The 24,728-nt window shown below is 63.6% G+C and overlaps 4 protein-coding genes across 5 annotated transcripts; 2 read left to right on the top strand and 2 right to left on the bottom strand.

Annotated features, from left to right (window-relative positions):
- Window positions 1–311: 311 nt before the first annotated feature.
- On the bottom strand, window positions 312–4,391 carry TUBA1B (tubulin alpha 1b). The gene is made up of 4 exons (XM_056514985.1): window positions 4,246–4,391; window positions 2,523–2,745; window positions 2,283–2,431; window positions 312–1,480 (listed from the first exon to the last, which is right to left on the bottom strand). Exons 1-4 carry the CDS (start codon window positions 4,246–4,248, stop codon window positions 500–502), a joined length of 1,356 nt encoding a protein of 451 aa, XP_056370960.1. The 5' UTR covers window positions 4,249–4,391; the 3' UTR covers window positions 312–499.
- A 2,993-nt stretch (window positions 4,392–7,384) lies between these two features.
- On the bottom strand, window positions 7,385–11,314 carry LOC130265705 (tubulin alpha-1A chain). The gene is made up of 4 exons (XM_056514984.1): window positions 11,142–11,314; window positions 9,402–9,624; window positions 9,161–9,309; window positions 7,385–8,540 (listed from the first exon to the last, which is right to left on the bottom strand). Exons 1-4 carry the CDS (start codon window positions 11,142–11,144, stop codon window positions 7,560–7,562), a joined length of 1,356 nt encoding a protein of 451 aa, XP_056370959.1. The 5' UTR covers window positions 11,145–11,314; the 3' UTR covers window positions 7,385–7,559.
- Window positions 11,315–13,152: 1,838 nt separating this feature from the next.
- On the top strand, window positions 13,153–19,415 carry LOC130265707 (tubulin alpha-1C chain). 2 transcript variants are annotated; one of them, XM_056514986.1, is made up of 4 exons: window positions 13,153–13,805; window positions 17,051–17,273; window positions 17,365–17,513; window positions 18,378–19,415. In XM_056514986.1, the coding sequence occupies exons 1-4, from the start codon at window positions 13,653–13,655 to the stop codon at window positions 19,350–19,352; spliced, it is 1,500 nt and encodes a 499-aa protein (XP_056370961.1). In that variant the 5' UTR covers window positions 13,153–13,652; the 3' UTR covers window positions 19,353–19,415. The 2 variants fall into 2 exon arrangements, with proteins under 2 accessions (XP_056370961.1, XP_056370963.1); XM_056514988.1 differs by lacking the exon at window positions 13,153–13,805 and adding an exon at window positions 15,745–15,918 and having other exon boundaries at window positions 18,378–19,400.
- A 1,084-nt stretch (window positions 19,416–20,499) lies between these two features.
- On the top strand, window positions 20,500–24,656 carry PRPH (peripherin). The gene is made up of 9 exons (XM_056515003.1): window positions 20,500–20,822; window positions 21,666–21,726; window positions 21,856–21,951; window positions 22,032–22,193; window positions 22,265–22,390; window positions 22,471–22,691; window positions 22,996–23,045; window positions 23,167–23,243; window positions 23,319–24,656. The coding sequence occupies exons 1-9, from the start codon at window positions 20,500–20,502 to the stop codon at window positions 23,358–23,360; spliced, it is 1,158 nt and encodes a 385-aa protein (XP_056370978.1). The 3' UTR covers window positions 23,361–24,656.
- Window positions 24,657–24,728: the final 72 nt, after the last annotated feature.

Here is a 24,728-nt window from a genome sequence, read left to right as displayed (position 1 = left end):
CGCGGGGGCAGGACAGGGCTTCCGAGCGCTGGGGGCACCGCGCAGGGCACGGCAGATCAAAGGCAGCTCAGGGAGGAGCCCAGCAGCAGCCACGGTGGGATCCCACCCTGTGGAACCCAGGGTTGTGGGGGATTCACCCTCCCCAGGCAGCAGAGCAGGGAAGGGCTGGCCAGCTCGGGTAGCAGCAGCACCATGCCAGCTGCCTCACTGGGCACAGACAATAGGGACAGTCTGTTCCCACGGGATGGGGCCAGGCGGCCGGGGCGAGAGCAGGCGCTGACACAGAGGGTTTGTATCCAACACAGTGTAGCTTCTCTTAAAAGCCTTTTATTCACAGACACGGTACAGACACATGGAAAATCTGCATGATCACATCCGAGAGGGCAGCATACCCCTGGTCGGGCCCACAGGGCCAAACCCGACGCAGTGCACAAGTAAGCTCAAGTGTTTGAAGCAGACATTTCGTGAACATGCGACAGTGACAGAAGGAACCCAGCGTTTAGTATTCCTCCCCTTCCTCCTCTCCCTCCCCTTCCACAGAATCCACCCCCACCTCCTCATAATCCTTCTCCAGGGCAGCCATATCCTCACGGGCCTCTGAGAACTCTCCCTCCTCCATGCCCTCCCCCACGTACCAGTGCACGAACGCCCGCTTGGCGTACATCAGGTCAAACTTGTGGTCCAGGCGGGCCCAGGCCTCGGCGATGGCCGTGGTGTTGCTCAGCATGCACACGGCGCGCTGCACCTTGGCCAGGTCGCCCCCGGGCACCACCGTGGGCGGCTGGTAGTTGATGCCCACCTTGAAACCAGTGGGGCACCAGTCCACAAACTGGATGCTACGCTTGGTTTTGATGGTGGCGATGGCGGCGTTGACATCCTTGGGCACCACGTCCCCGCGGTACAGCAGGCAGCACGCCATGTACTTGCCGTGCCGCGGGTCACACTTCACCATCTGGTTGGCCGGCTCGAAGCAGGCGTTGGTGATCTCGGCCACCGACAGCTGCTCGTGATAAGCCTTCTCTGCAGAGATGACCGGGGCGTAGGTGGCCAGCGGGAAGTGGATGCGCGGGTACGGCACCAGGTTGGTCTGGAATTCTGTCAGGTCGACGTTCAGGGCTCCGTCAAAGCGCAGCGAGGCCGTGATGGAGGACACGATCTGGCTGATGAGGCGGTTCAGGTTGGTGTAGGTGGGGCGCTCGATGTCCAGGTTGCGGCGGCAGATGTCGTAGATGGCCTCGTTGTCCACCATGAAGGCACAGTCGGAGTGCTCCAGGGTGGTGTGGGTGGTGAGGATGGAGTTGTAGGGCTCCACCACGGCCGTGGACACCTGCGGGGCCGGGTAGATGGAGAACTCCAGCTTGGACTTCTTGCCGTAGTCGACAGAGAGCCGCTCCATCAGCAGGGAGGTGAAGCCAGAGCCGGTGCCACCGCCAAAGCTGTGGAACACCAGGAAGCCCTGCAGCCCTGTGCACTGGTCAGCCTGCGAGGTGGGAGGAGGAAAACAAGACCAAACTGTCAGTATTTCTGAACTTCAGCCTACTGGCTTGCCCAGGAAGACACATATTTTCCCCAAGGATCTTAAAGACTTTTGGAGCACCTTTGCCCACTCCACTTCCAGCCACAGCACTCTGTGATTCAAAATAACCTGCCCTCAGGAAAAGGGACCCCTTCCTGCCCTCTCCCTTCAGCTGCTTCCTCCCATGACTCTGGCAATCTGCTCGAAGGAAGGCGGAATCCACTTGAGCTGCCCCAGCAAGAGTTAAATACTTGGCACAGCTGCTCATAAGCAGTTGGTCAAGCAGGATCAGAGTCCAGATCAAGGAGAAACCTCACATGACCTCAAAAAAGGGATGAAATAAGGTTTTTCCAGGGACAGAAATGACACAGAATCCCACAAACCCCATGGCACTCCTGGAACACACCATGCTCAGGGTGCGCATCTTGGCCTGGTGCAACTGCAGAGCCCTGAGTAAAGGGACTCGGGTCAAGGGAAAGGCAGGAGTTGATCCTGGTTACTCAGAGGATCCAGACCCCACAGAGAGCCAGAATGCTCTGCAGGTTGAGAAATGACTCGCAACAAATCCATCCAGATCCTGGAGGCACAACAGGAGTCATGTAGGTCCCACCAGGAAGGTAGCAGGTCCCTCCTGGGACAGCCCCACCCTCTGCCCCAAAGTGCTGATGGGCTGAGAAGGACCTGCCAGGAACTCCTGGAGCTTCCCTATGTCCCCTCATCCCCCTCAGGGATGGACCCACCCCGTGAGACCCCACAGGACACTCACCAGCTTGCGGATGCGGTCAAGGACCAGGTCGATGATCTCCTTGCCGATGGTGTAGTGCCCGCGGGCGTAGTTGTTGGCCGCATCCTCCTTGCCCGTGATCAGCTGCTCGGGGTGGAAGAGCTGCCGGTACGTCCCGGTGCGCACCTCGTCTGCGGGGAGGGACAGCCCCGGGCCCCGTCAGCGCCCAGCGCCCGCCGCCAGCGCCCGCCCCGCCTCAGCCGCCGCCCCCCGCGCCCTCACCGATCACCGTGGGCTCCAGGTCCACGAACACGGCCCGGGGCACGTGCTTGCCGGCGCCCGTCTCGCTGAAGAAGGTGTTGAAGGAGTCGTCCCCCCCGCCGATGGTCTTGTCGCTGGGCATCTGCCCGTCGGGCTGGATGCCGTGCTCCAGGCAGTACAGCTCCCAGCACGCATTGCCGATCTGCACGCCCGCTTGGCCCACGTGGATGGAGATGCACTCGCGCTGTGGGGGCACACACGGCACCGGGTCACCCCTTTTGTCCCCTCTCTGTCCCACCCCAGTGTTGGATGGGGCCAGGTCCTGCCCAGATGCTCACACTGCGCTCAGTTTTGTTGGTCCCATTCTGCTCCCCCTCCTCAGGAGCTGAGACCCTTCACACGGCAGAGACACAGGAATTGTGGCTCCCCAGGATTATTGCTGCTCCCCACTATTCCCAGTCCCCTCGATCCTTGGCTCCAATGCAGACACCCCTCTGCAGGTGGCTCCCCATTACCCTGCTTTCCAAGTTCAGGGAGACCCCCATATCTGAGGGAACACCCCTTTTCTCCAGTGCAGAGTGTACTGAGCTCCGAGGGTCCCATCCTGCCCCTCCCAGGAGCTGGGATTCTGCCCTCTGCGGGATGAAAAAATTCCACAGGGGCTCAAACTCAGCACCCCCAAACCCCAGGTGTGCCTTAGTGCCACCCCAACTCGCGGCTGAGCTTTGCTAGGGTCACTCAGGATCCGCGGAGGAATGTGTCGGGTGACATCCGTGGTTAGGAACAGACTGCAGCCACCTGTGGGCAGCGCTGTGGGGGTCCCACACCCCGCAGCTGCCACCATCTGCTCCCAAATGGCGCCCAGGGAGGACATTTTCCAGCCGGGCAGCCTGGGCAGGGCGAGGTCGGGAGGAGGAGAAGGAGGAGGAAGAGGAAGCTCAGCGCTGCAGAGGGGCCCAGCGCGCACCAGCTGACTCGAAACCGCGGGGAAGGGCCGATGGCGTCACCCCCGGAGGGTCGCGCACATTCCCGGCCGCTCCCTGCCCGCGCCACCTGCTCCGCGCGTTCCTCACCCGGGGCGGGGGAGGCCGAGATTTGGGGGGATCTGGAGCGGAGCGTGGCCCGCATAACCCCCCCTCTCAAGGAACCATGGAGCCTTAGGAGCTCGGGTGGGGCAAAAAACAGGGAAAGGAGCCTCGTGCTCCAGGGAGGGGTGAGGTTTAGCGGGGCCCAGCGCCGGGTTTTGGGGGGCAGGGTGATTATGCGGGAGGGGCGGGGCTGTGCCCCCGGCGAGGGGCGGGGTTCTGCCCCTGCCGCGCGCCTTCCCGCGCGCGGGAACGGTAACGGTCGGGCTGACCCCGCCCCCACCGGTGGGCTACTGGAGACCACGTGTGGCCACCCCAGGAATGCTGTGACCCCCCCCTCCGATGTGCTCCCTCCATCAAGAATTTCACCTTCCATCCCTGCCCAACACCCCCAGCCCCTGCTCTACCCACCCACGGCTTCCACCGTTCCCCCTCATGCCCTCCCAATTTTCCGACTTGATCCCCCTCACCCTTACATCCCCCAGCCCCATTTCCCGCCCCCGATGTCTCTCCGCCGCCACTCCTTCTCCCTCCTCTCCTACGCACCCATTCTCCCCCAATCCCCCGCATCTCCCAAATCCAGCCCTTCTCCTCCTTTACCCCGCCATACTCCGGGCCCGTCCCGTCTTATATCTCATTTTCCAGTCCCCTCCCCTCACCATGGTTGAGGCTCGGCTACTCGTCCCGACAAGCAAGGAATCGACGCAAGTACCAGCTACTGCCGCCCCCGGGCGCCCCGCTATATACCGGCCGGGGGGGCGGGCCGAGCGCCCCCGCCCCGCCCTCCTATTGGCCGCCACGTCCGTCAATCAGCGCACTCGCATCGCCTATTGGCTAATGCGAGTGGCGCGCTCCGCCTCCTCCGCCCTCCGCGCTGCGGGGCTGGGAGGGGGGGGCACGACGGGGACCCTCCCGTCGTGGGGTGCAGCCCCCGCTTCACGAAGGGTCCCCCTTACGGGGAGTGCGGGGTGTGGGGGGGTTTTGACCTTCCTGTGGTTCTCTGTCCCCCCGGTAATGCGTTTGCCGCGTAGGATGGGGGGGCACTGCCGGTCCCGCCCGCCTCCTCCCCCGTCCGCCGCCCCTCCCGCCCGGTGCGGCTCCGCTGCGGAGGAAAACTGCGACATGGGGGGGGCGGCACGTGCTGCCGCGCCCGGTGTCGTTTCCCTCCCCCAATCTCCAGGTTTTTAATCGGCTTTTCCGCACGGACCCCCCGCAACCCCCCCGCCCCATCTGCACCGCTCCGGCTTATTTGCACCCCGGGGGTCCCACCCTGGCCATCTGCAGCCTGCGCAGCCCCCCCCCAAGTCCATCTGTACCCCCCAGCCCCTCCCGGATCCCACTGCGATGGGGGGGTCCGGCCTCCCCCCGCGGGGTTCGGACACCCCGCATTTTTTAGGGTGGGGTTGGTCTCGGCCATATCCGCAGCACGAGGGGACCACCCTGAGTGCCACAAACCAGGGAACGGGCTGGGGTCCCACTGTGCCCCCCCAGCGTGGACAGAGCACCGGTGGGGGGGGGGAAAAGCCAAGCGGGGCGGGGGAATGACCATCCCCAGCCCCCACCTAATCCCCGGAGCTATTTGCACCCAATAATCCGCCTTCCTGTTTTGCCAAGAGCTTTGCGGAAAACTCATGCGGGGAGGGGGGGGGGGGATGGCCCGCATCCCCTCCCGCCCCATCGGAGCCACCCCAGGCCGGGGTCACCGGGCAGCGAGCGGAGCCCAGCCCGGGCTGGCGGCGCTGGCGCGGCCGCATCCGCCGCAGCTGCACTGCAGCGGTGACGTGGCTCCCGCCATTTGCCTCGCCAGCCCTGTGGCCGCATGGCTGCTCCGCTCCCACCGGCGAGAAAAGCGCTGCTCCCCCTCCTCCGAACCCTGCCCGCTCCCGCTTCCCACCCGCTCTCAATGTGGGGGTCCCGCATGGCGTTTGGGGGGTCGCTCGGTTCTCGGCGAGCTGCTGCTGGTTCTTTATTGGTGTTTATTAGTATTCCTATGGGGGTTCTTACACACGCACACCCCCCCCCAGATTCCCCGTGCATCACGTCACCTCTGGAATGGTGTTAAAGTCGTGTTTTGGGTCGCTCAAAGAATTACCGGCAAAAGCAGGTTTCGTGTTAAAGTGAAAGTGCTGCAAAAATTCACTGGCACCTCCCCTCTGTGACTCGCTCGGTAGTGAAAGCCAGCAGAGGAAAATGGGGCTAAAATTTAAAGTCGATCAATGTAAAACTAAAATTGGCCAAAAATTACCTAAAGGGAGGCTGGGGATGGGAAAAGAATGATAAGGATAAAATGGAATAATAATTGAGATCCTCCCTCTGAGTCATAATGGGCAGAGTGAACCCCTGCCCCGTTATCAAACTGAGCCCTGGGCTTGACCAGCCCTTTAAGCCTAAAGGTTCAAGAACACTTAATCCAGAGTTTAGTTTAAATAATTTACCAACATATTCATATAGAATTAACTATAGGCACAATAGTAACACAATTACAGCCCTGTTTTATTTATGAATCTATAGTGTTTTCCTAGCAACTGTGCTATAGAATATTCACCTTGCACACACACAGACCTGAAGAGCATGTACAGGTGTAAATACCTGTGAAAAATCCATCTTGATTTCAGTATTGACATCAGAGCCTTTGTCCAAGGGTTCAGCCCCAAGCTCTGTTGATCCTCCGAGAATCCCAAATTTGTGAGTTCACTGCTCCTGGGAGTTGTCCTGCCTGCTGTGGTCCCGGTGAACTCAGGGGGTCTCACTCAGGACCTGCTGGTTATTAACATTGCAAGTGTTGGCTTTTTAGTCATCCTTATTTTCTAATCCTGGCTACAATTCAGATCCTCCTTTGAAAGTTCCATAACAAACCTGTTGTTCTTCAGAAAAAAATTAGTCCCCAAGGTTGTTCTTTAAAATCAAAGGAATTGTTTTGGTAAAACAAGTTCCTGGGAGCTGATAGTGTTGCTGATGCACTTGAGGAGCTTGGTCTGAGTGCTTCTCATCAAGGCCTAGCCTGAGCTCATGGTGCAAAAGAGGGAGGGGTGCACCACACAAATGAGGGTCCCTGGGGTGCCCCCAGCTGCAGCATCTCCTCGAGTTTCACTCCTCAACTTCCCTTTCATTATTAATCCCTGCTGGAGGCATAAGGGACAGGGTAAAAGGATAGGAAGGGGACGGTTAAGAGGCTGCCCCCATTCAGGGGGGCTATTTCTACATTTCCTTCTCCCCCCAATGGCTGGGACCAATGGGGCAATACCTGATCCCTTAAAAGCCAGAGGAATTTCAGGATGTGTTGTGGTTGGTGTTGGAGGAACCTTGTGTACAGACAGGGAGCTGGGTGAAGGGAACCCTCTCATCCCCAGCACTCCCACCTGCAATGGGCAGAGCATCCCCTCCCAACCCCCAGGGCAATGCACCCCTCCCCTGCCCAGGAGGAGGAGGAGGCAGCAGAGATACCAAAGACTTCTGCCAAACAGGGGGACTTCAGGGATCTCTAGCCCACCAAATGAGTTCAGGCCCCCAATGTGCTCACATGGGGCTTGCTTGATTCCTGGTACTGAGAAAACCCAACCCTCTCCACTTCCCCCTTGGGGTGGGGGCACAACACCAAGCCCAGCAGGATGAGGAAGGAGCAGGGGATTGGGAGGGGTCTGAGGGGTGCTGAGCTCACAACACCTGGCACATGCTCAGGGACAGGGTGGAGACCCTGGGTACAGGCAGGGACTGCAGGGCTGTGTCATGTGCTGGTGGGGACAGTGTCAAAGCCAGGCAGGGACATTGCCACAGGGAGTGAAAACACCAGAGCCAGGGTAAGACAGGGAATGCTTTTTATTCAGACCCACAGGAGAGGACGGGTGAGTCCATCACAGACTTTTCCATTGAAGCACAGACCATTGACAGGACAGACCGTGGCGCACACACTGCTACAGACCCCGTGGGGTCTCACCTAGTTTATGTTCCCTGTTCAAGCAGCACCCTTGTGAATTTAGTATTCCTCCCCTTCCTCCTCTCCCTCTCCTTCCACAGAATCCACCCCCACCTCCTCATAATCCTTCTCCAGGGCAGCCATATCCTCACGGGCCTCTGAGAACTCTCCCTCCTCCATGCCCTCCCCCACGTACCAGTGCACGAACGCCCGCTTGGCGTACATCAGGTCAAACTTGTGGTCCAGGCGGGCCCAGGCCTCGGCGATGGCCGTGGTGTTGCTCAGCATGCACACGGCGCGCTGCACCTTGGCCAGGTCGCCCCCGGGCACCACCGTGGGCGGCTGGTAGTTGATGCCCACCTTGAAACCAGTGGGGCACCAGTCCACAAACTGGATGGTGCGCTTGGTTTTGATGGTGGCGATGGCGGCGTTGACATCCTTGGGCACCACGTCCCCGCGGTACAGCAGGCAGCACGCCATGTACTTGCCGTGCCGCGGGTCACACTTCACCATCTGGTTGGCCGGCTCGAAGCAGGCGTTGGTGATCTCGGCCACCGACAGCTGCTCGTGATAAGCCTTCTCTGCAGAGATGACCGGGGCGTAGGTGGCCAGCGGGAAGTGGATGCGCGGGTACGGCACCAGGTTGGTCTGGAATTCTGTCAGGTCGACGTTCAGGGCTCCGTCAAAGCGCAGCGAGGCCGTGATGGAGGACACGATCTGCCCAATCAGCCTGTTGAGGTTGGTGTAGGTGGGGCGCTCGATGTCCAGGTTGCGGCGGCAGATGTCGTAGATGGCCTCGTTGTCCACCATGAAGGCACAGTCGGAGTGCTCCAGGGTGGTGTGGGTGGTGAGGATGGAGTTGTAGGGCTCCACCACGGCCGTGGACACCTGCGGGGCCGGGTAGATGGAGAACTCCAGCTTGGACTTCTTGCCGTAGTCGACAGAGAGCCGCTCCATCAGCAGGGAGGTGAAGCCAGAGCCGGTGCCACCGCCAAAGCTGTGGAACACCAGGAAGCCCTGCAGCCCTGTGCACTGGTCAGCCTACGAGGAGAGACAAGGTGGGGAGGCATGTTTACTCCATGCAGCAGAAGTTACAACTTCCTCTCTGTGGCCTCACAAGGACACTTGGGGGCTTTCCAGCAGCAGAGCCAGAATCAACGGGATAGGGGGCAGGGGGCCACTGACTCCATCTGTTACCCACTGACTCATGGTGAATCACCCAGGGAAGCCGCTTGGCCTCTGGGGTGAGACATGGGCCAGGGGCACCTCAAGTGCGGCACTGCCACCGGTTTAGCAGCAGAGTGGGAACAAGTTTGACCACTGGGCACTGTCAAGGCCACATGACTCTGGGAGGGACCGGCTCGGGGCTGCCCATCCCCAGCGGACGCAGCTGGACTCGGCCACGTCAGGAGCCAAGTGGGAACAAAGAGGGAATTGCCGAGCTCAGCACCGGCGGCGCCCGGGGCTGCGGCGCTGTGGAGCGGCTCCAGCTGCGCCGCGTCCCGCTGCCGGCCAATGGCAGCCACTGCACAACAGGATTAACATTAATTAATAAATTAAATCTAAACCCAACCCAGCGAGTCTGGAGGGGAGAGCTAGACAGAATGGAGGCTTTGTCCTCGCTCGCCATCTGCACCCGCCCCCCCACCCCGTGCCCCTACCAGCTTGCGGATGCGGTCAAGGACCAGGTCGATGATCTCCTTGCCGATGGTGTAGTGCCCGCGGGCGTAGTTGTTGGCCGCATCCTCCTTGCCCGTGATCAGCTGCTCGGGGTGGAAGAGCTGCCGGTACGTCCCGGTGCGCACCTCGTCTGCGGGGAGGGACAGCCCCGGGCCCCGTCAGCGCCCAGCGCCCGCCGCCAGCGCCCGCCCCGCCTCAGCCGCCGCCCCCCCGCGCCCTCACCGATCACCGTGGGCTCCAGGTCCACGAACACGGCCCGGGGCACGTGCTTGCCGGCGCCCGTCTCGCTGAAGAAGGTGTTGAAGGAGTCGTCCCCCCCGCCGATGGTCTTGTCGCTGGGCATCTGCCCGTCGGGCTGGATGCCGTGCTCCAGGCAGTACAGCTCCCAGCACGCATTGCCGATCTGCACGCCCGCTTGGCCCACGTGGATGGAGATGCACTCGCGCTGTGGGGGCACACACGGCACCGGGTCACCCCTTTTGTCCCCTCTCTGTCCCACCCCAGCACCCACCGGGCAGGGAAGGGCCCCTCCCCAAGGCTGGCTGGGGGCAGATCCTGCCCGGACTCAGCCATTGTTGGGGGTCTGGGGGTGCCCCAATGCAGAGGGTCCCACCTTGTCCTGAGCCCAGCACCGCTGCCTGTGGGGGATGGGCAGCTCAGCACTTGTGGCTCATCCTGCCCTGAGGGACTGGGACTGCGCCCATGGTGAGACGGAGCCTCGGGGTTCTCATCCTGCCCCGCCCTGTCCCGGTGAGACCCAGCAAAGCCCCAGGGTGGCTCAGCACCGGCGACTCCTCCTGCCCACCCGGGTCCCAGTCGAGGCGAGGCCACGCCCAGTGCGGGACTGGGTTGGGGGGGGTCTCATCCTGCCGTGCTTCGACCTCTGGATGGGGTGCTCAGCTCTAGGGGGGCACATTTTGCCCTGCTCACCCCTCACCGGGGACGCTCCTGCCTCGTTAAACCGGGGCCATACCCAGCCCAGCACAGGCTGAGGGCTCAGCACCGGGGGGAAGAGGGTCTGTCCTGCCCGGTTTAACGGGAGCCACGCCCAGGGACGGATGCTGGCTCGGTACCGAAAGATGGGGGGCCCGATCCTGCCCCTTTCACCCAGTGCCACGCCCAGTACGGGCTTAGCACCAGCGACTCGTCCTGCCGGGTTTAATGGGCGCCACGTTTAGTTCAGGCTCGGGGTTCGGCCCCAGGGAGCCATCCTGTCGGGTTTAACCACAGCCACGGCCGACAGGAGCTCAGTACTGCCTCTCGGGGTCCCAGTCTGCCCGGTTTAACGGGAGCCACGCCCGATGCAGGCTCGGGGCTCGGTCCCGGGGGTCCCGTCTTGCTCGGTTTAATGGGAACCACGCCCGGTCTGGTACCGTGGATCAGCGCCAGGGATTCATCCTGGCCGGTTTAACGGGAGCCACGCCCTATGGAAGCTCAGTGCTGAGTCCCGGGGGTCTCATCCTGCTCGGTTTAACGGGAGCCACGCCCAAGGGAAGCTCGGTGTTAAGTCTTGGGGGTCCCATCCTGCTCGGTTTAACGGGAGCCACGCCCGCTGCGGGCTCGGGATCGGTCTCGGGGGGGCAGAAAGACCCTTCCAGGCCTATTTAACAGGAGCTGCACTCGGGACTGGGTCCCGGGCGACACATCTTACTCGGTGTAACGGGAGCCACGCCCGGTGCGGGAGGAGTCCCGGGAGCCGAGGGCTCATCCCGGGAGGGGGGGGGAAACGACAAGCCCGTGGGAACGGAGATCAGGGGGGTTGGGGACCAGAGACAACGGCGAGATGGGGGCTGGGCTGAGGGGATGAAAACCAGAGATTACGGTGGGAGGGTGGGGATTGGGACCGGGGAAAACCACGGGTCCGGGGGTGGGAGGGATAGGGCGGGCGGGAACGGGGCACAAGGGAATAAAGGTTTCGGGAACAGGCACAAGGGAAGTCCCGACCCCCCCGCACCCCCTCACCATGGCGGCGGTCGGTCCGGGGCGGTCTCACAGCCCGACGCTGAGGCGGTCGATGTAAGAGGCGCGGCGGAGCGCGGGGCTCGGTGCGGGGCTTTATAGCGGCGGCGGGGCGGGGCGGGCGGCGGGGCCGGGGGGGCGGCGGGGCCGGCGGCGGCGGAGGCCATTGGTGGCCCGCAATGAGGTAATGCCCCCCCGCAGCCGCAGACAAAGGCCGGGCGGTGCGGGAGGGGGGCCCGGGGGCTGCGGCGGCCACGGCCCGGCCCCGCCGCCGGAGGGGCCCCGGCTGTGTCCTTGGCACCGTCCCTGCCGCGCCCCGATCCCCGCTCTTGGCTGAGCCAGCGGTCATGCTCGGGTCCCCATCCCACGGTCCCCATTCCCCCACGGCCCCCTTCCCCCAAGTCCGGCCGTTCTTCCCGATCCCGTTCTCCCGCTGCCCGGAATGGGTCTCTCGGTCCTGGGGCTCCCCCGATACACGGGGTAGGACCACGCCCTGCTCCCCATCCCCGCTGGTGCAGCGCTCCCCCTTGTCTGGCCACTGCCCGAGCTCCCGGTTGTCCCCGGCCACGCCCTGGTCCCTGTCCCCAGCTTTCCCGTTGTTCCCATCCCTTGTCACACTCTGGTTCTCATTCCCAGCCGGCCACGCCCTGGTCCCCATCCTCAGGGTCACTGTTCTCATCCCTGTCCCCATCCTCAGGGACACTGTCCCCATCCCTGGCTGTGCCACAGTGCCCTGGTTCTCAGCCACGTCCCTGCCGTGGCCCTGTGCCTGTCCCGGCCCTTTCCCTGCCGTGCCCAGCCCTCCCAGTGCTTCTTTGTCTGCTCGGGCGGTGGGAACCAGCGCTGCGGGGCCCAGCCGGGGGACAAAGAGCCATCCCCCCGGGCAGCTGGGGACGAGCAGGGCCGGGGAGTGAGGGACAGCGGGAGGACACAGGGGACAAAAGCCCCCAGGACAGTGCTGGGCTGGGGACTCGGACCGAGCAGCAGCTGCCGTGTGGCAGCTGGTGGTTGGGACACAGCTGGGACACTGGGACACGCGTCCCCCGGCCACCCCTCCATCTGCTGCAGCCCCTGCACAGCCCCCCCGAGCCACCAGCCCCACAGCCCTGGGCTTTCCCACTCCTGGGGGGGTTCCCCCTCCCGTTTGTTCTTGCAAACCCCACAGAGGCTGGGGGTTGCCTCCCCAAGCCAGGAGGTGCTGGGGGGCTCAGTCCCTGCAGAGGAGTGACCCCACACCGCATGCACGGCCCCAGCTGCTGCAGGTGGAGCTGCCAGAACGCCCCCCCTTGCTGAGAAATCCCTGCTTTTTTTCCTGGTGTTTCCCACATTATGCAGATTTCTGGGCAGATCCGAGGTTCCCATGTCCCTGCTGCCAGCCATGTGTCCCCACTGCCAGCCCCCTGCCCCTGCTGGTGCCCTGTTTTTGGGGTGCTCCTGGGGCTGCAGAGCTGCAAACAAAGAGGGGATGGGATTTGGGCATCGCCCACCAGAACAAAGGACCAGGTGGCCTCGGCTTTGCTAAGTAGAGAAAAAACATGAGATTTGGCTCCCACCAGGCTGGTCCTCACGGCAAATGGCTGTTTTGGGGCACCCTGACCCCAAAGCAGCTCAGCCCCCAGCCCTGACCCGACTGTAGATCTATCCCTGCATGGGAAATGCCTCCTGCCTTTGTCCCCCGACAGCCCCAAGTGCTCAACACCAGTGTGGAGCCTGTCAGGGTGTCCCCATTGTGTCCCCAAGGTTCTGGGGGCTCACAGCCTGACTTGGGGACCACTGTCCAAGCTAAGGAGAGTCCCCACCCACCCTATTGCCCTGAGCTGTGGGTGGGAGGTGCCTCACAGGGCAGGGGTGGCTCAGCCCCCGTGGGTGATGTGGGTGTTGGGTGAGGGGCACTGGGTGCTGCAGTCCCACCGGTGCCCCCCAGCCCCCTCCCATCTCCCATTGGATATGGGCGACCACACATCCCGCACCGACTGCTGCCAGGCAACTGCTGGGGTTGCTAGGAGACCAGTTGCTAGGAGACAGGCTGGGACCCCCCCCCCCTTGCATCCCCCCTCCCCAACATCCATCCTGGGGCCTGCTGGGTGGGGGGAGGGGGTTGCAGGTAGAGAAAGGGTTCCCATCGATGCCTGGCCTTATTGTCACAGTGGGGGCACCATCCCTGGGACCCCACTGCCTCACCCCACTCAGTTGTGGGTGAGGCATCCTCGGGACCCCCAGTGCCTGACCCTGAGCATGGGGCTCCATCCTCAGGATCCCCAGTGCCTGATCACTCTGCTGGGGTTTACAGAGGCCGTGGGGTCCCCCAGTGCCCACCCCACTGCCATAGAGGTCACCAGCCCTGCTGCCCCCAGATTTCTAGCCCTGGTGAGTGCTGGTGCTGGGGGGGTCTGGCACAGTTCCCGGCCTCCCCCCCCCCGCACTGTGTTCTGTTGACTGTTGGTAGCAACGCTGTGGCTCCTGGTGACGGTTGCTGTCCTCCCCCTGCTGTGCCCACTCTACCGTTGCCACCGGATGGGACAGACCCCAGACTCCCCCAGGGTCCCCCCTGTCTGCACAGAGTCCCCAGGGCAGCCCCCCTCCCCAGGCTGGACAACTTGGGGGCTCCCACAGCTGACATCTGTGTGGGCTGATTTCATGACTGCTGGACTCCTGGCCATGACAAAGGCAAGATTCCCAGCCTCCCCCAGTCTGGGCCCTGTCTGGAGATCCCAAATTGGTGACCTCAAACCCCACGACCGGGACACGCCATCCCCAGGGGTCGAAGGGTCTCAGCCCCATCAGGAGCTGTCGTGGCTCAGGGCTGACATCCCAGACACAGGCTGTTGCTATTTTTAGCCTGTTTTCCCGCAGAACCCAGCTCTGTCTGTCTGTCTGTCCATCCACTGCCACCATCGATGTGACAGGTTCATTCAGACGGAGAGACAGGGCAGCTCGGGGCGGGGGTCGCTCCTCTCGGGGGTGCCGGATGAGGCCGTGCTGTGCTGGCGAGGCCCGGGGTGGCACTGGGGGGGCTGCACCCAACCCTGCCCGCGCCCCCGCCCCACCCTAAAAACAGAGAAAAAACCCCTCCAACCCCAGCGCTGGGGGCAGCGGGTGACCGCTGTGGGAGGAAGGGAGGTGTCACCGGAGTTCCCGCAGCCTGGGTGTCCCGATGGCCCCTTTCCGCCCCCTCCCGGCCCTGGGGGGGCCACAACAAAAGGAAAACTCGGCCCCGGGGGTGGGGGGCACAGCGGGGAGCAGGGGAAGGCGCGGGGGAGCAGCCGTGGGGTGCGGGGGGCTGCGGGCGCGCTGCCCGTGGGGAGGGGGCTGCGGCACCGCCTGCGTGCGGGGCGGTTCCGCAATGCGGCAAAGCCGGGAATAAAGGAGCGGGGCGGCGGAGGGGTGGGGGCGAGGTGGGAGAGACCCTGCTGTCGGAGGGGTCCGCCCTCGGCCCGGCCCCCCTAAAGCATCCCCTGACCCCCGGCAGGGGCCCGGACCCGGCGTGGTGGGGGGAGCACCGGGGGGCTGCGGTGGCATCGGGGGCTCGAGAGTGGGTGTTGCTGGGACAACGGGCACCACGGCCCTGGGCGTGTGCCAGCTCCGGGATGTGCCGGGGAGAGAGGAGACACCGGGAAGGGAGGGACACTGAGGTGCCCAGGGTGTGAGGGGACACAGAGTGTCCAGGGAGTGGGGGGGACAGGTAGCCAGGGAGGGGAGACACGCTGAGGTACCCAGGGTGTGAGGGGACACTGGGGGTGCTCAGTGAGTGCGGGGGGGACACGCTGAGGGTCCTCAGGGTGTGAGGGGACAGTGGGGGTACTCAGTGAGCGGGGGGACACTGGGGGTGCCCAGGGTGTGAGGGGCTATGCGGGTGCCCAGGGACTGGCAGGACATTATGGTGCCCGGTGTGGGGTCCGTAATTCTGTCTCGGTGCCGACCCCAATGTCCCCATGCTGTCCCAAACCTCTCTCTGGCCTTTGCAACGCGACTTCTCCTCTCTCCAAACCAGCCCAGAGCGCGGGATGCAGGATGGGACAGGGCACTGCACCCCGGGGCGGGGCGTGGGCTGCTCCCCCGGCCCCGTCCGTCCTGCCCCACAGGAACTGCCCCGCGTGGGTTCCCCGGGGAGCAGCCGCGGGGCTGGCAGCGAACAGGGCGGCGGCGGGCACAGGAGCCGGCGCGACGGGAGCCCGCGGGGCTTCCCACGGGAACGGGGCCGGGATGGGGACGGGGGCGCGGGGAGGGGTCAGCGGACCCCGAGACCTCCAGCCCAGGCGGGGCCGGGGGGCTCCCTGGGCAGATGCAGCACTTGAGGCTGCGGCCGGGGGCTGACTGAGCCCCCCGCCCCAATACCGTAAAGCCCCCCTAAAGCCCCCTGATCCCAGCGTTCCCGCTGCCCCTGACGCCTCCCGACCCTTCTGACCCCTCCCAATCTGCCCGCCCAGCCCCCTCCCCACCCTCGGGACCCCCACCCCTCCGCCCCTCTGTCCCCGCCCATTTCCCCGCCCATTCCCTCATTTCCTGCTCCGCCCCCTCCCGCCTCCCGCCCACCACATTCCGCTCGGCTGACGTCACCGCCCACCCATCCTCGCCGACTTTCGAACCGACCAATCAGAATCGAGGAGGGGCGGGGAGGGCGTGGCCAGGGCGCGGCGTTGCCTTGGGGGCGGGGCAAAGTCCCTCAGGCCCCGCCCCTTGCCTCAAGCCCCGCCCCTGGGGTATAACTCGGGGCCATACGGGGCGACCCCCGCCTCCCTCCTCGACGGCTTCGTAACAGTTCGGGCAGCGAGCGGCCATGGTGAGGGCCGGGGGCGTGGCGGGGTCACGGGGGGACACCGCGTGGCGTGGGACCCCCTGGGAGTGCGGGGGTTTGAGGGGCGGGGGCGTGCCGGGTCCCCCCCGTGTCCCCAGCAGCACGTGGGGCTGTGCTCTGGAGGGGCTGGGAGCTCCTCGCGTGTTCAGGACGCCCCGTGGGGCTGCCGAGTTCTGGCTCATCCCAGGCAGGACCTGAGGTGGGGGTGCGTGTGTCCCCCCTCCACCCTCGGGCTGTGCCGATCCCCCCAGGCAAAGGGGCTCAGCGTGGCCTGGGCTCCCACGCAGGTACTAAACACGTCCCCACAGCACCCCTGGGGAGATAAACCGGTTTGGGGGCACCCCCCGTGCCACCTTCTCCCTTCTCTGTTCCCCGGGACACGCGTGGCAGTGAGTCACGGCACCGGGAGGGCCGGTCCCATGCTCTCAGCCGGGAGCGGCTGCCACGGGGAAAGTCCTGCGGGTCACCGGAGTTTGCTCTTGTCCCGGGTGGAGCTGACTGCCAGAACCGCGGTTCAGGGCTGCGGCGGGACCGGGACGCTGCGGGATTGTGCAAGGGCTGGTGGAGAAGAGAGTAACTCACATTCCGTGAGGTCCAAGGCTGCCCGCGAAGTGGGTAGTGATGAGCAGCCCTCTGGAGAAGGGCTGAAGTGTCCCTGAGCTGTGTGATCCGTGGGTGGAATGGTGGGGACCGGGAATAACAGTGGGGTACCCCAATTTTCGGCTGGCAGGAGGTGGTGGTGGCACGAATGGCGGATGGGACCCCCAGAGCTGAGCACGCGCTGTGTCCCTGGTAGGGCTGTGCACACTGGCAGCCCCAGTGCGGCCCCGAACGCTGGCGAAACTCTGCAGCTCCCTCCTCAGCTGCTGGGTGTCCCCAGCTGGAGTTTGGGATGGTGCTGGGCAGGGCACAGCCGGGATTTGGGGTCTGAGCCTGTGCCCACCGCGTTACCGCTCCGTCCCTCAGTGGGGAAGGTCTCATGTCCCGATGGGGAGGGACAGGATGGGACCCCCAGAACTGAGCACTCAATCTGGGGCAGGACTGGGCCCCATCCAACACTGGGGTGGGACAGAGAGGGGACAAAAGGGGTGACCCGGTGCCGTGTGTGCCCCCACAGCGCGAGTGCATCTCCATCCACGTGGGCCAAGCGGGCGTGCAGATCGGCAATGCGTGCTGGGAGCTGTACTGCCTGGAGCACGGCATCCAGCCCGACGGGCAGATGCCCAGCGACAAGACCATCGGCGGGGGGGACGACTCCTTCAACACCTTCTTCAGCGAGACGGGCGCCGGCAAGCACGTGCCCCGGGCCGTGTTCGTGGACCTGGAGCCCACGGTGATCGGTGAGGGCGCGGGGGGCGGCGGCTGAGGCGGGGCGGGCGCTGGCGGCGGGCGCTGGGCGCTGACGGGGCCCGGGGCTGTCCCTCCCCGCAGACGAGGTGCGCACCGGGACGTACCGGCAGCTCTTCCACCCCGAGCAGCTGATCACGGGCAAGGAGGATGCGGCCAACAACTACGCCCGCGGGCACTACACCATCGGCAAGGAGATCATCGACCTGGTCCTTGACCGCATCCGCAAGCTGGTGAGTGTCCTGTGGGGTCTCACGGGGTGGGTCCATCCCTGAGGGGGATGAGGGGACAAAGGGAAGCTCCAGGAGTTCTTGGGCAAGTCCTTCTCAGCCCATCAACACTTTGGGGCAGAGGGTGGGGCTGTCCCATGAGGGACCTGCTGCCCCTGTCCTAGCCCAGTGCTAAGCCTTGCCAAGAGGGAGGAGGGTTGGAAGCCTCGTGGCCAGGGCAGGGGGGCAGGACAGATGGTTTGGGTGCTGGTGCAGCACTGGTTTGACTGGTGCAGCTGCCCAAACTCTTTGAACCTCTGTTTCCCACGCTGGGGCTGGCGCCGGGGTGGCCGGACCTGCTGCGCCACCGGCTCTGCTTGGGGAGCTCCTGGCACATCAAAGGCTGAGCTGGCTGCCCGTGGGCTCTTGTGGGATAAACTCCTGCTGGAGTTTAACATCTTGGGAAAACAGGGGGTGAAGCTGTGGTTGACTTATTCCAGAACCTGCTGGGGTGTTTCCCAAGAGCTGGGATATCCACCATGAGTCAGTGTCCAACATGTAAAGTCAGGGCCACCTTGTCCCCAACCCTGGTGGTTCCTGCTGTGGTGCCTGAACACCCTCATAATGTCCTCATGTGGCCACAGAGAGGAGCAACTTCTGGTGCCTGGAAGAAACATGTCCCTCCTTGTCTCTACGGACTGTCCCCAGAACCCTGCAGGAAGGGTCCCTTTCCATGGACCCGGTCACACTGAATCACAGGGCCTGAAATCCTTGGGGGAAGAAATATTTGCCATCCTGTGAGGAATATTTGCCTTCCTGGGCAAGCCAGTAGGCTGAAGTTCAGAAATACTGACAGTTTGGTCTTGTTTTCCTCCTCCCACCTCGCAGGCTGACCAGTGCACAGGGCTGCAGGGCTTCCTGGTGTTCCACAGCTTTGGCGGTGGCACCGGCTCTGGCTTCACCTCCCTGCTGATGGAGCGGCTCTCTGTCGACTACGGCAAGAAGTCCAAGCTGGAGTTCTCCATCTACCCGGCCCCGCAGGTGTCCACGGCCGTGGTGGAGCCCTACAACTCCATCCTCACCACCCACACCACCCTGGAGCACTCCGACTGTGCCTTCATGGTGGACAACGAGGCCATCTACGACATCTGCCGCCGCAACCTGGACATCGAGCGCCCCACCTACACCAACCTGAACCGCCTCATCAGCCAGATCGTGTCCTCCATCACGGCCTCGCTGCGCTTTGACGGAGCCCTGAACGTCGACCTGACAGAATTCCAGACCAACCTGGTGCCGTACCCGCGCATCCACTTCCCGCTGGCCACCTACGCCCCGGTCATCTCTGCAGAGAAGGCTTATCACGAGCAGCTGACAGTGGCTGAAATCACCAACGCCTGCTTCGAGCCGGCCAACCAGATGGTGAAGTGTGACCCGCGGCACGGCAAGTACATGGCGTGCTGCCTGCTGTACCGCGGGGACGTGGTGCCCAAGGATGTCAACGCCGCCATCGCCACCATCAAAACCAAGCGCACCATCCAGTTTGTGGACTGGTGCCCCACTGGTTTCAAGGTGGGCATCAACTACCAGCCGCCCACGGTGGTGCCCGGGGGCGACCTGGCCAAGGTGCAGCGCGCCGTGTGCATGCTGAGCAACACCACGGCCATCGCCGAGGCCTGGGCCCGCCTGGACCACAAGTTTGACCTGATGTACGCCAAGCGGGCGTTCGTGCACTGGTACGTGGGGGAGGGCATGGAGGAGGGAGAGTTCTCAGAGGCCCGTGAGGATATGGCTGCCCTGGAGAAGGATTATGAAGAGGTGGGAGCTGACAGCATGGAAGGAGAGGAGGACGGGGAGGAATACTAGTGCCTTGTCCCCGGTGTTACACCGTGGTGCTGTTCATTAAAATCGCTCTTTCCAAAGTTGCCTTGTTCATTGTGCTGGGACAATCTGCCTTGCTGTGACCTGGGGGGGATGTCCCAGGGGAGGGGACAGCTGGGCTGGCTGCCCGGCCCTGCTGCCAGCTGGCACCGGGGCTGTGCTGGGCTAGGCTGGGGGGTTGTGTGGGGTCGGGGTCCCTGCTTCACTCCTGTGCCATAGCTGCCTGCAGTGGTGGGGGTCTCATGTCCCCCTCACTGTTCTGCTGGCCCTGGGGGTCACCAGGTGAGGGGGGACCCCTGAGAGGCCCCAGTGTCCTGCCCAGTGCCTGGTGCAGACGGGCTGGACGTGATGTCATGCTGCTGCTGGCACGGAGCCACTCTCGGTGTGCGGCGCTCTGCAGAGCTGGGAGGGGGTCCGGGGCGGGGAGGACCCTCCCTCCCCACAGCCTCTGGGCAGGGCACCGACTCCTTCCCGTAAATGCTGCCCTAACTGCCCGGAAAGGGGGGGCCCAGGGGGGGTTGCAGAGCGCGTTGTCCAGCTCTGCCCAGCGCATGGCAGCTCCCGCAGAGCCGAGTCACGGCGGCCCGACAAAAAGCGGAGGGGGGGTGGAGGAGAGGGACCCCTCTCCCTGGATTCTGAGCACCCCGGGCAGAATGGGGGGCCCATCTCAGAGAGGTGCTCTGCCTGAGCCCTGCAGCCCCAGCCCCTCTGTGCATCCCAGCTGCGGGATCCGGACCCCCATGCTACCCTCGTAAGGGTCCCTCTGACCCAGCGGGGGCTCCTCTGTCTCCCGGGCACTTTCGGCCCCTCTGCCCCTGGTGCTGCTGGATTTCTCTGCCTGCACAGCCGAGGGGGCACCCCCCAGCCCCCCGCCCTCTATCCCGTGAGGGTCTCCGAGCCCTCCTGAAGGGAAATGCCTGCAGCCCCTGCCCGTCATCCCGAGGGATGTCCCCAACCACCCGAGCCCCTTTCCCCGCCCCTCCGAGGGAACAGCCGCAGCTCCTGCAGCTCCCTCCAGCTGGGAGACCCCTCCCCTCTGTCCGTCCCGTAGCCCCGGGTGCCCCCGGCGGGGCGGAGCCGCTGTCCGCTATAAAGAGCCGATAGCAGCAGCCACCGCCCTCCCGGTGCCACCATGAGCCGCCGTGACCGCGACCCCGGCGTGCCGGGGCGGCTGGCGGCGGCGGCGGCAGCGCGGGGCGCGGAGCGGGAGGAGCTGGCGGCACTCAACGATCGTTTCGCCGCTTTCCTGGAGCGGGTCCGGGCGCTGGAACGGCAGAACGAGACCCTCCGTGCCGCCCTGGGCCGCGCCACCGCCGCCACCGGGCCCCGCACCGGGCTGGTGCAGGGGGAGCTGCGGGGGCTCCGGGAGCGGCTGCAGCGCCTCGGCCGCGACCGGGACCGGCTCCAGGCGGAGCGGGACGGGCTCGCCACCGACCTGGCGGCCCTGCGGCAGCGGTGGGCCGGCGGTGGGGCCGTGGGAGGCAGCGGGATGGGGACCAAGGATGCGGCGGGATGAGGGATGCGCCGGAATGGGTACTGGGGATGAGCTGGGATGAAGGATGAACTGGGATGGGTACTGGGGATGAGCTGGGATGAGGGATGAACTGGGATGGGTACTGGGGATGAGCTGGGATGAGGGATGAACTGGGATGGGTACTGGGGATGCGCTGGGATGAGGGATGAACTGGGATGGGTACTGGGGATGAGCTGGGATGAGGGATGAACTGGGATGGGTACTGGGGATGAGCTGGGATGAGGGATGCGCTGGGATGGGGACTGGAGGATGTGCCGGGGAGCAGGGAATGCACCGGGGTGAGGGATGTACTGCGGTTGGAATCGGGGATGAGTTATGCATGGGATGAGGACTGGGGAATGTGGCAGGGAGGGACTGGGGAGACGCTGGCATGAGGAATGTGATGGGATGAGACCTGCACCAGGATGGGGATCGGAGGATGCAGCGGGATGGGGATGGGGGAGCCCTGGGGAAGTCGGGGTAGGGACTGGTGAATTTTCGGGAAAGAGGAGCCCTGGAAGGGATACTCTCAGCAGACACTGGGAAAGGCACCCGGGATGCACGGAGGGCACTGGGAGGCGCTGGGAGCGCTGGGCTCTGCGGAAGGGCGGGGCTCTGGGAGGGGAAGGGCAAGGGTGGGGGCGCTGGGAGGGAACTGGTGCGAGCGCTGGGGACTCCCCATCCCCGTTCCCCTCCGCTCTGTGTGGAGGGGGCTGCACCAGGAGGCAGGAGGAGGGGGGTCTGCACCCCGCCCGCACCTCCCTCTCATCCCTTGCTGTCCCCAGGCTGGAGGACGAGACGCAGAAGCGCGAAGATGCCGAGAAGAGCCTGGTGCTGTTCCGCAAGGTGAGGGGACCGGCGGGCCCGTCTCCCCGTGCGGTACCGAATCCTTATCCCCCATCACCCCGGGGGGGGCTTCAGGGTCTTCCCATCCCCTCCACGCTGCCCTGCAGCTCATCCTGGCCTCTCCCGCAGGACGTGGACCACGCCACGCTGTCTCGCCTGGAGCTGGAGCGCAAGGTGGAGCTGCTGATGGACGAGATCGGCTTCCTCAAGAAGCTGCACGAGGAGGTGGGGCCGGGGTGGGACGGGGCGGGGGGGACACAGATCAGGTCCCTGTGGCACGAGGTGACGCTCCCGCCCCCGAGCAGGAGCTGCGGGACCTGGAGGGGAGCGCCCCGAGCCCGGCGGGGCTGGCCGAGGTGGAGGTCTGTAAGCCGGAGCTGACGGCAGCGCTGCGGGAGATCCGCACCCAGTACGAGAGCATCGCCGTCAAAAACCTGCAGGAAGCCGAGGAGTGGTACAAATCAAAGGTACCCGCGGCTGGGAGGGATTTTGGGGTGGCTGAGCCATCCCAGAGCCCTGACTCGCCCGGCCCGCGCAGTTTGCCGACCTCTCGGATGCGGCAAACCGGAACCACGAGGCGCTGCGGCTGGCCAAGCAGGAGATGAACGAGTCCCGGCGGCAGATCCAGAGCCTGACCTGCGAGGTGGACGGGCTGAAGGGCGTGGTGAGAGCCGGGGGGTGTTTGAGGGGGGGTGTAAGGACCAGACCCATCCCGGCCCTTTGCAGCCCCTTCTTCCCCTGCAGAACGAGGCGCTGCAGCGGCAGATGCGGGAGATGGAGGATGAGTTCGGGGAGGAGATCGGGAACTACCAGGATGTGGTGGGGAGGCTGGAGCAGGAGATCCAGCAGATGAAGGAGGAGATGGCGCGGCACCTGCGCGAGTACCAGGACCTGCTGAACGTCAAGATGGCCCTGGACATCGAGATTGCCACGTACCGCAAGCTGCTGGAGGGCGAGGAGAGCCGGTGAGGGGAGCGCGGCGCCGGCGGGGAAAGTCCCTTGGGTGGGGTCACCCCGGTTATTGTGGGATTTTCTTGGGAGGAGGCAGCGACCGCAGGAAAACAAAAGGTTCCCATGGGAGCTGAGATAAAGGCAAGGCCAGGGGCTGGCGGGATGATGGGGGAGCTGCCTCCAGCTCTGCTCCAGGTGCCAGCCTGGAGCACAGCCCCCGGCTGAGATGGGATGTGGGTCACGGACTCGAGCGTGTGGAAGGCGTCACTGGCGATGTCCAGGAGTCCCAGACCTTCCTCATCCTCCTCTCCCCCCCAGGATCACCATCCCCCTGCAGCCCACCACCTCCTTCAGCATGAGAAGCTCAGGTGAGCGACAAGGGGTCCCCCACTATGTCTGGGGGTCTTTCCTTGGGGGTAGAGACCATGTGTGGGTGTGTCCCAGGGTGTCTGGCGGGGATTGGGGTGCTGATGACCCCTCTGTGCCCAGTGCTGGAGCCACAACCTGCTGAGAGCTCGGCTCGGAGGATGGTGCTCATCAAAACCATCGAGACACGGGATGGGCAGGTGAGAATTGTGGGGTGCCCTGCCTGGGAGGCCCAACCCTGCCATGGGACTGACCCCCAAATTCTCTTCTTGCAGCAAGTGGTGACGGAGTCGCACAAGGAGCGAGCGGGGAAGTGACAGAGAGGAGCTGCTGCCATGGCCCCGAGCCCACGGAGGGGGTTTTGTCAGACCCTGCTGCGTCCTGGCGGGGCATGGAGCAAAGCCGGGGGGCTGGGAGTGCCCCAATTCCTACTCCTGCTGTCAGCACCACGGGACGACGCTGTGGTGTGTCCCTGTGCCTTTGCAGTGTGTCCCTGTGCCTTGTCCCCGCACTATTTATTGCTATTTATTGTCTATTTATTATCCTCCCAACCACATTCCCAGCTGTATTTAATATCGAGTGTTCCCCACGCTGCCCTGGAGCCGGGGGCGTCCCGGCTTCCCTCCTGCCACCAGAGCTGGCACCGGCTGCCCCCAAGTGCTGTCCCCTCTGGTGTCACTGCCCTGGGGAGTGGGAAAAGGGAGGCAGTGGGGCTGAGGGGGGATTTGCGTGCCCAGGGCCCCTCTCCATCACCACCACTCCCATTTTGGGGGGGGTCTCACCTCTCCTCCCAAAACCTCCTCTGGTGTCACCACCTCGGGGAGGGACGCAGGGAGGAGCCGGAACCCCGCTCCCTCCCGGGACCCCGCGGCTTCCAGAGGACCCGGAGCGCTCCAGGCTCACGGAGTGTCCGGTGGGAGCGGGATCGGTGCTCCCGGATCGGGATCGGTGCTCCCGAACCGCCGCGGGACCGGAGCGCTCATTCCTCCCCGGCTCCGCCAGGGGGCGCCACCGGCCCGGCCCGATCGCTGCCGCGCCTTAATTACGTATTAATTGCGTATAATTACAGGTTAATTACAGCGTGATGAGGCACTGGAAGTGCGGGGAAACACCCTGATTTCTATAATTACGTTAATCCAAGCTTTTTTTTTTTTTTTTTTTTTTTTTTTTCATGATTACTTGCGTTACTTCAAGCAAATTATGCAAAATTGCGTCCATGCAAAATTTGCGTGTTAGTTTTGCTATTTTCAGCAATTTTTGCACTGTTTCATGATTTTCAGCACTTTTCGCATCACTGATTGAATTGTTTAAAGCAAATTTTGCACAACTGTGTTATTTAAACAAATCTTGCACACATAGTTGCATTATTTAAGCAAATGTTGCACTATTGCATTTTCAGTATTTTTTTTGCATCAATTGGGTTAAGTTTTTGCATTATTGTGTTATAGCAAATTTTTAAAAATTGCATAATTTAATGGCATTTTGGCGTCATTAATTTCATTATTTTATGCAATTTTCTCACCAATAATTACATTAACAAAATAATATAAAATCGCATTATTTTAAGCTTTTTTTTTTTTTTTTTCCTGATTAATTATGTTGCCTTAGCTCATTTTTTGCTTGAAAATTCAATTATTTTAACGTATTTTTGGCATCATGAATAGCGTTAATTTAAGCCGCTTGTA

This window comes from Oenanthe melanoleuca, linkage group LGE22 (assembly GCF_029582105.1).
Source record: "Oenanthe melanoleuca isolate GR-GAL-2019-014 linkage group LGE22, OMel1.0, whole genome shotgun sequence".
NCBI classification, from domain to species: Eukaryota; Metazoa; Chordata; class Aves; order Passeriformes; family Muscicapidae; genus Oenanthe; species Oenanthe melanoleuca.
This window is presented reverse-complemented; position numbering and strand designations above follow the sequence as displayed.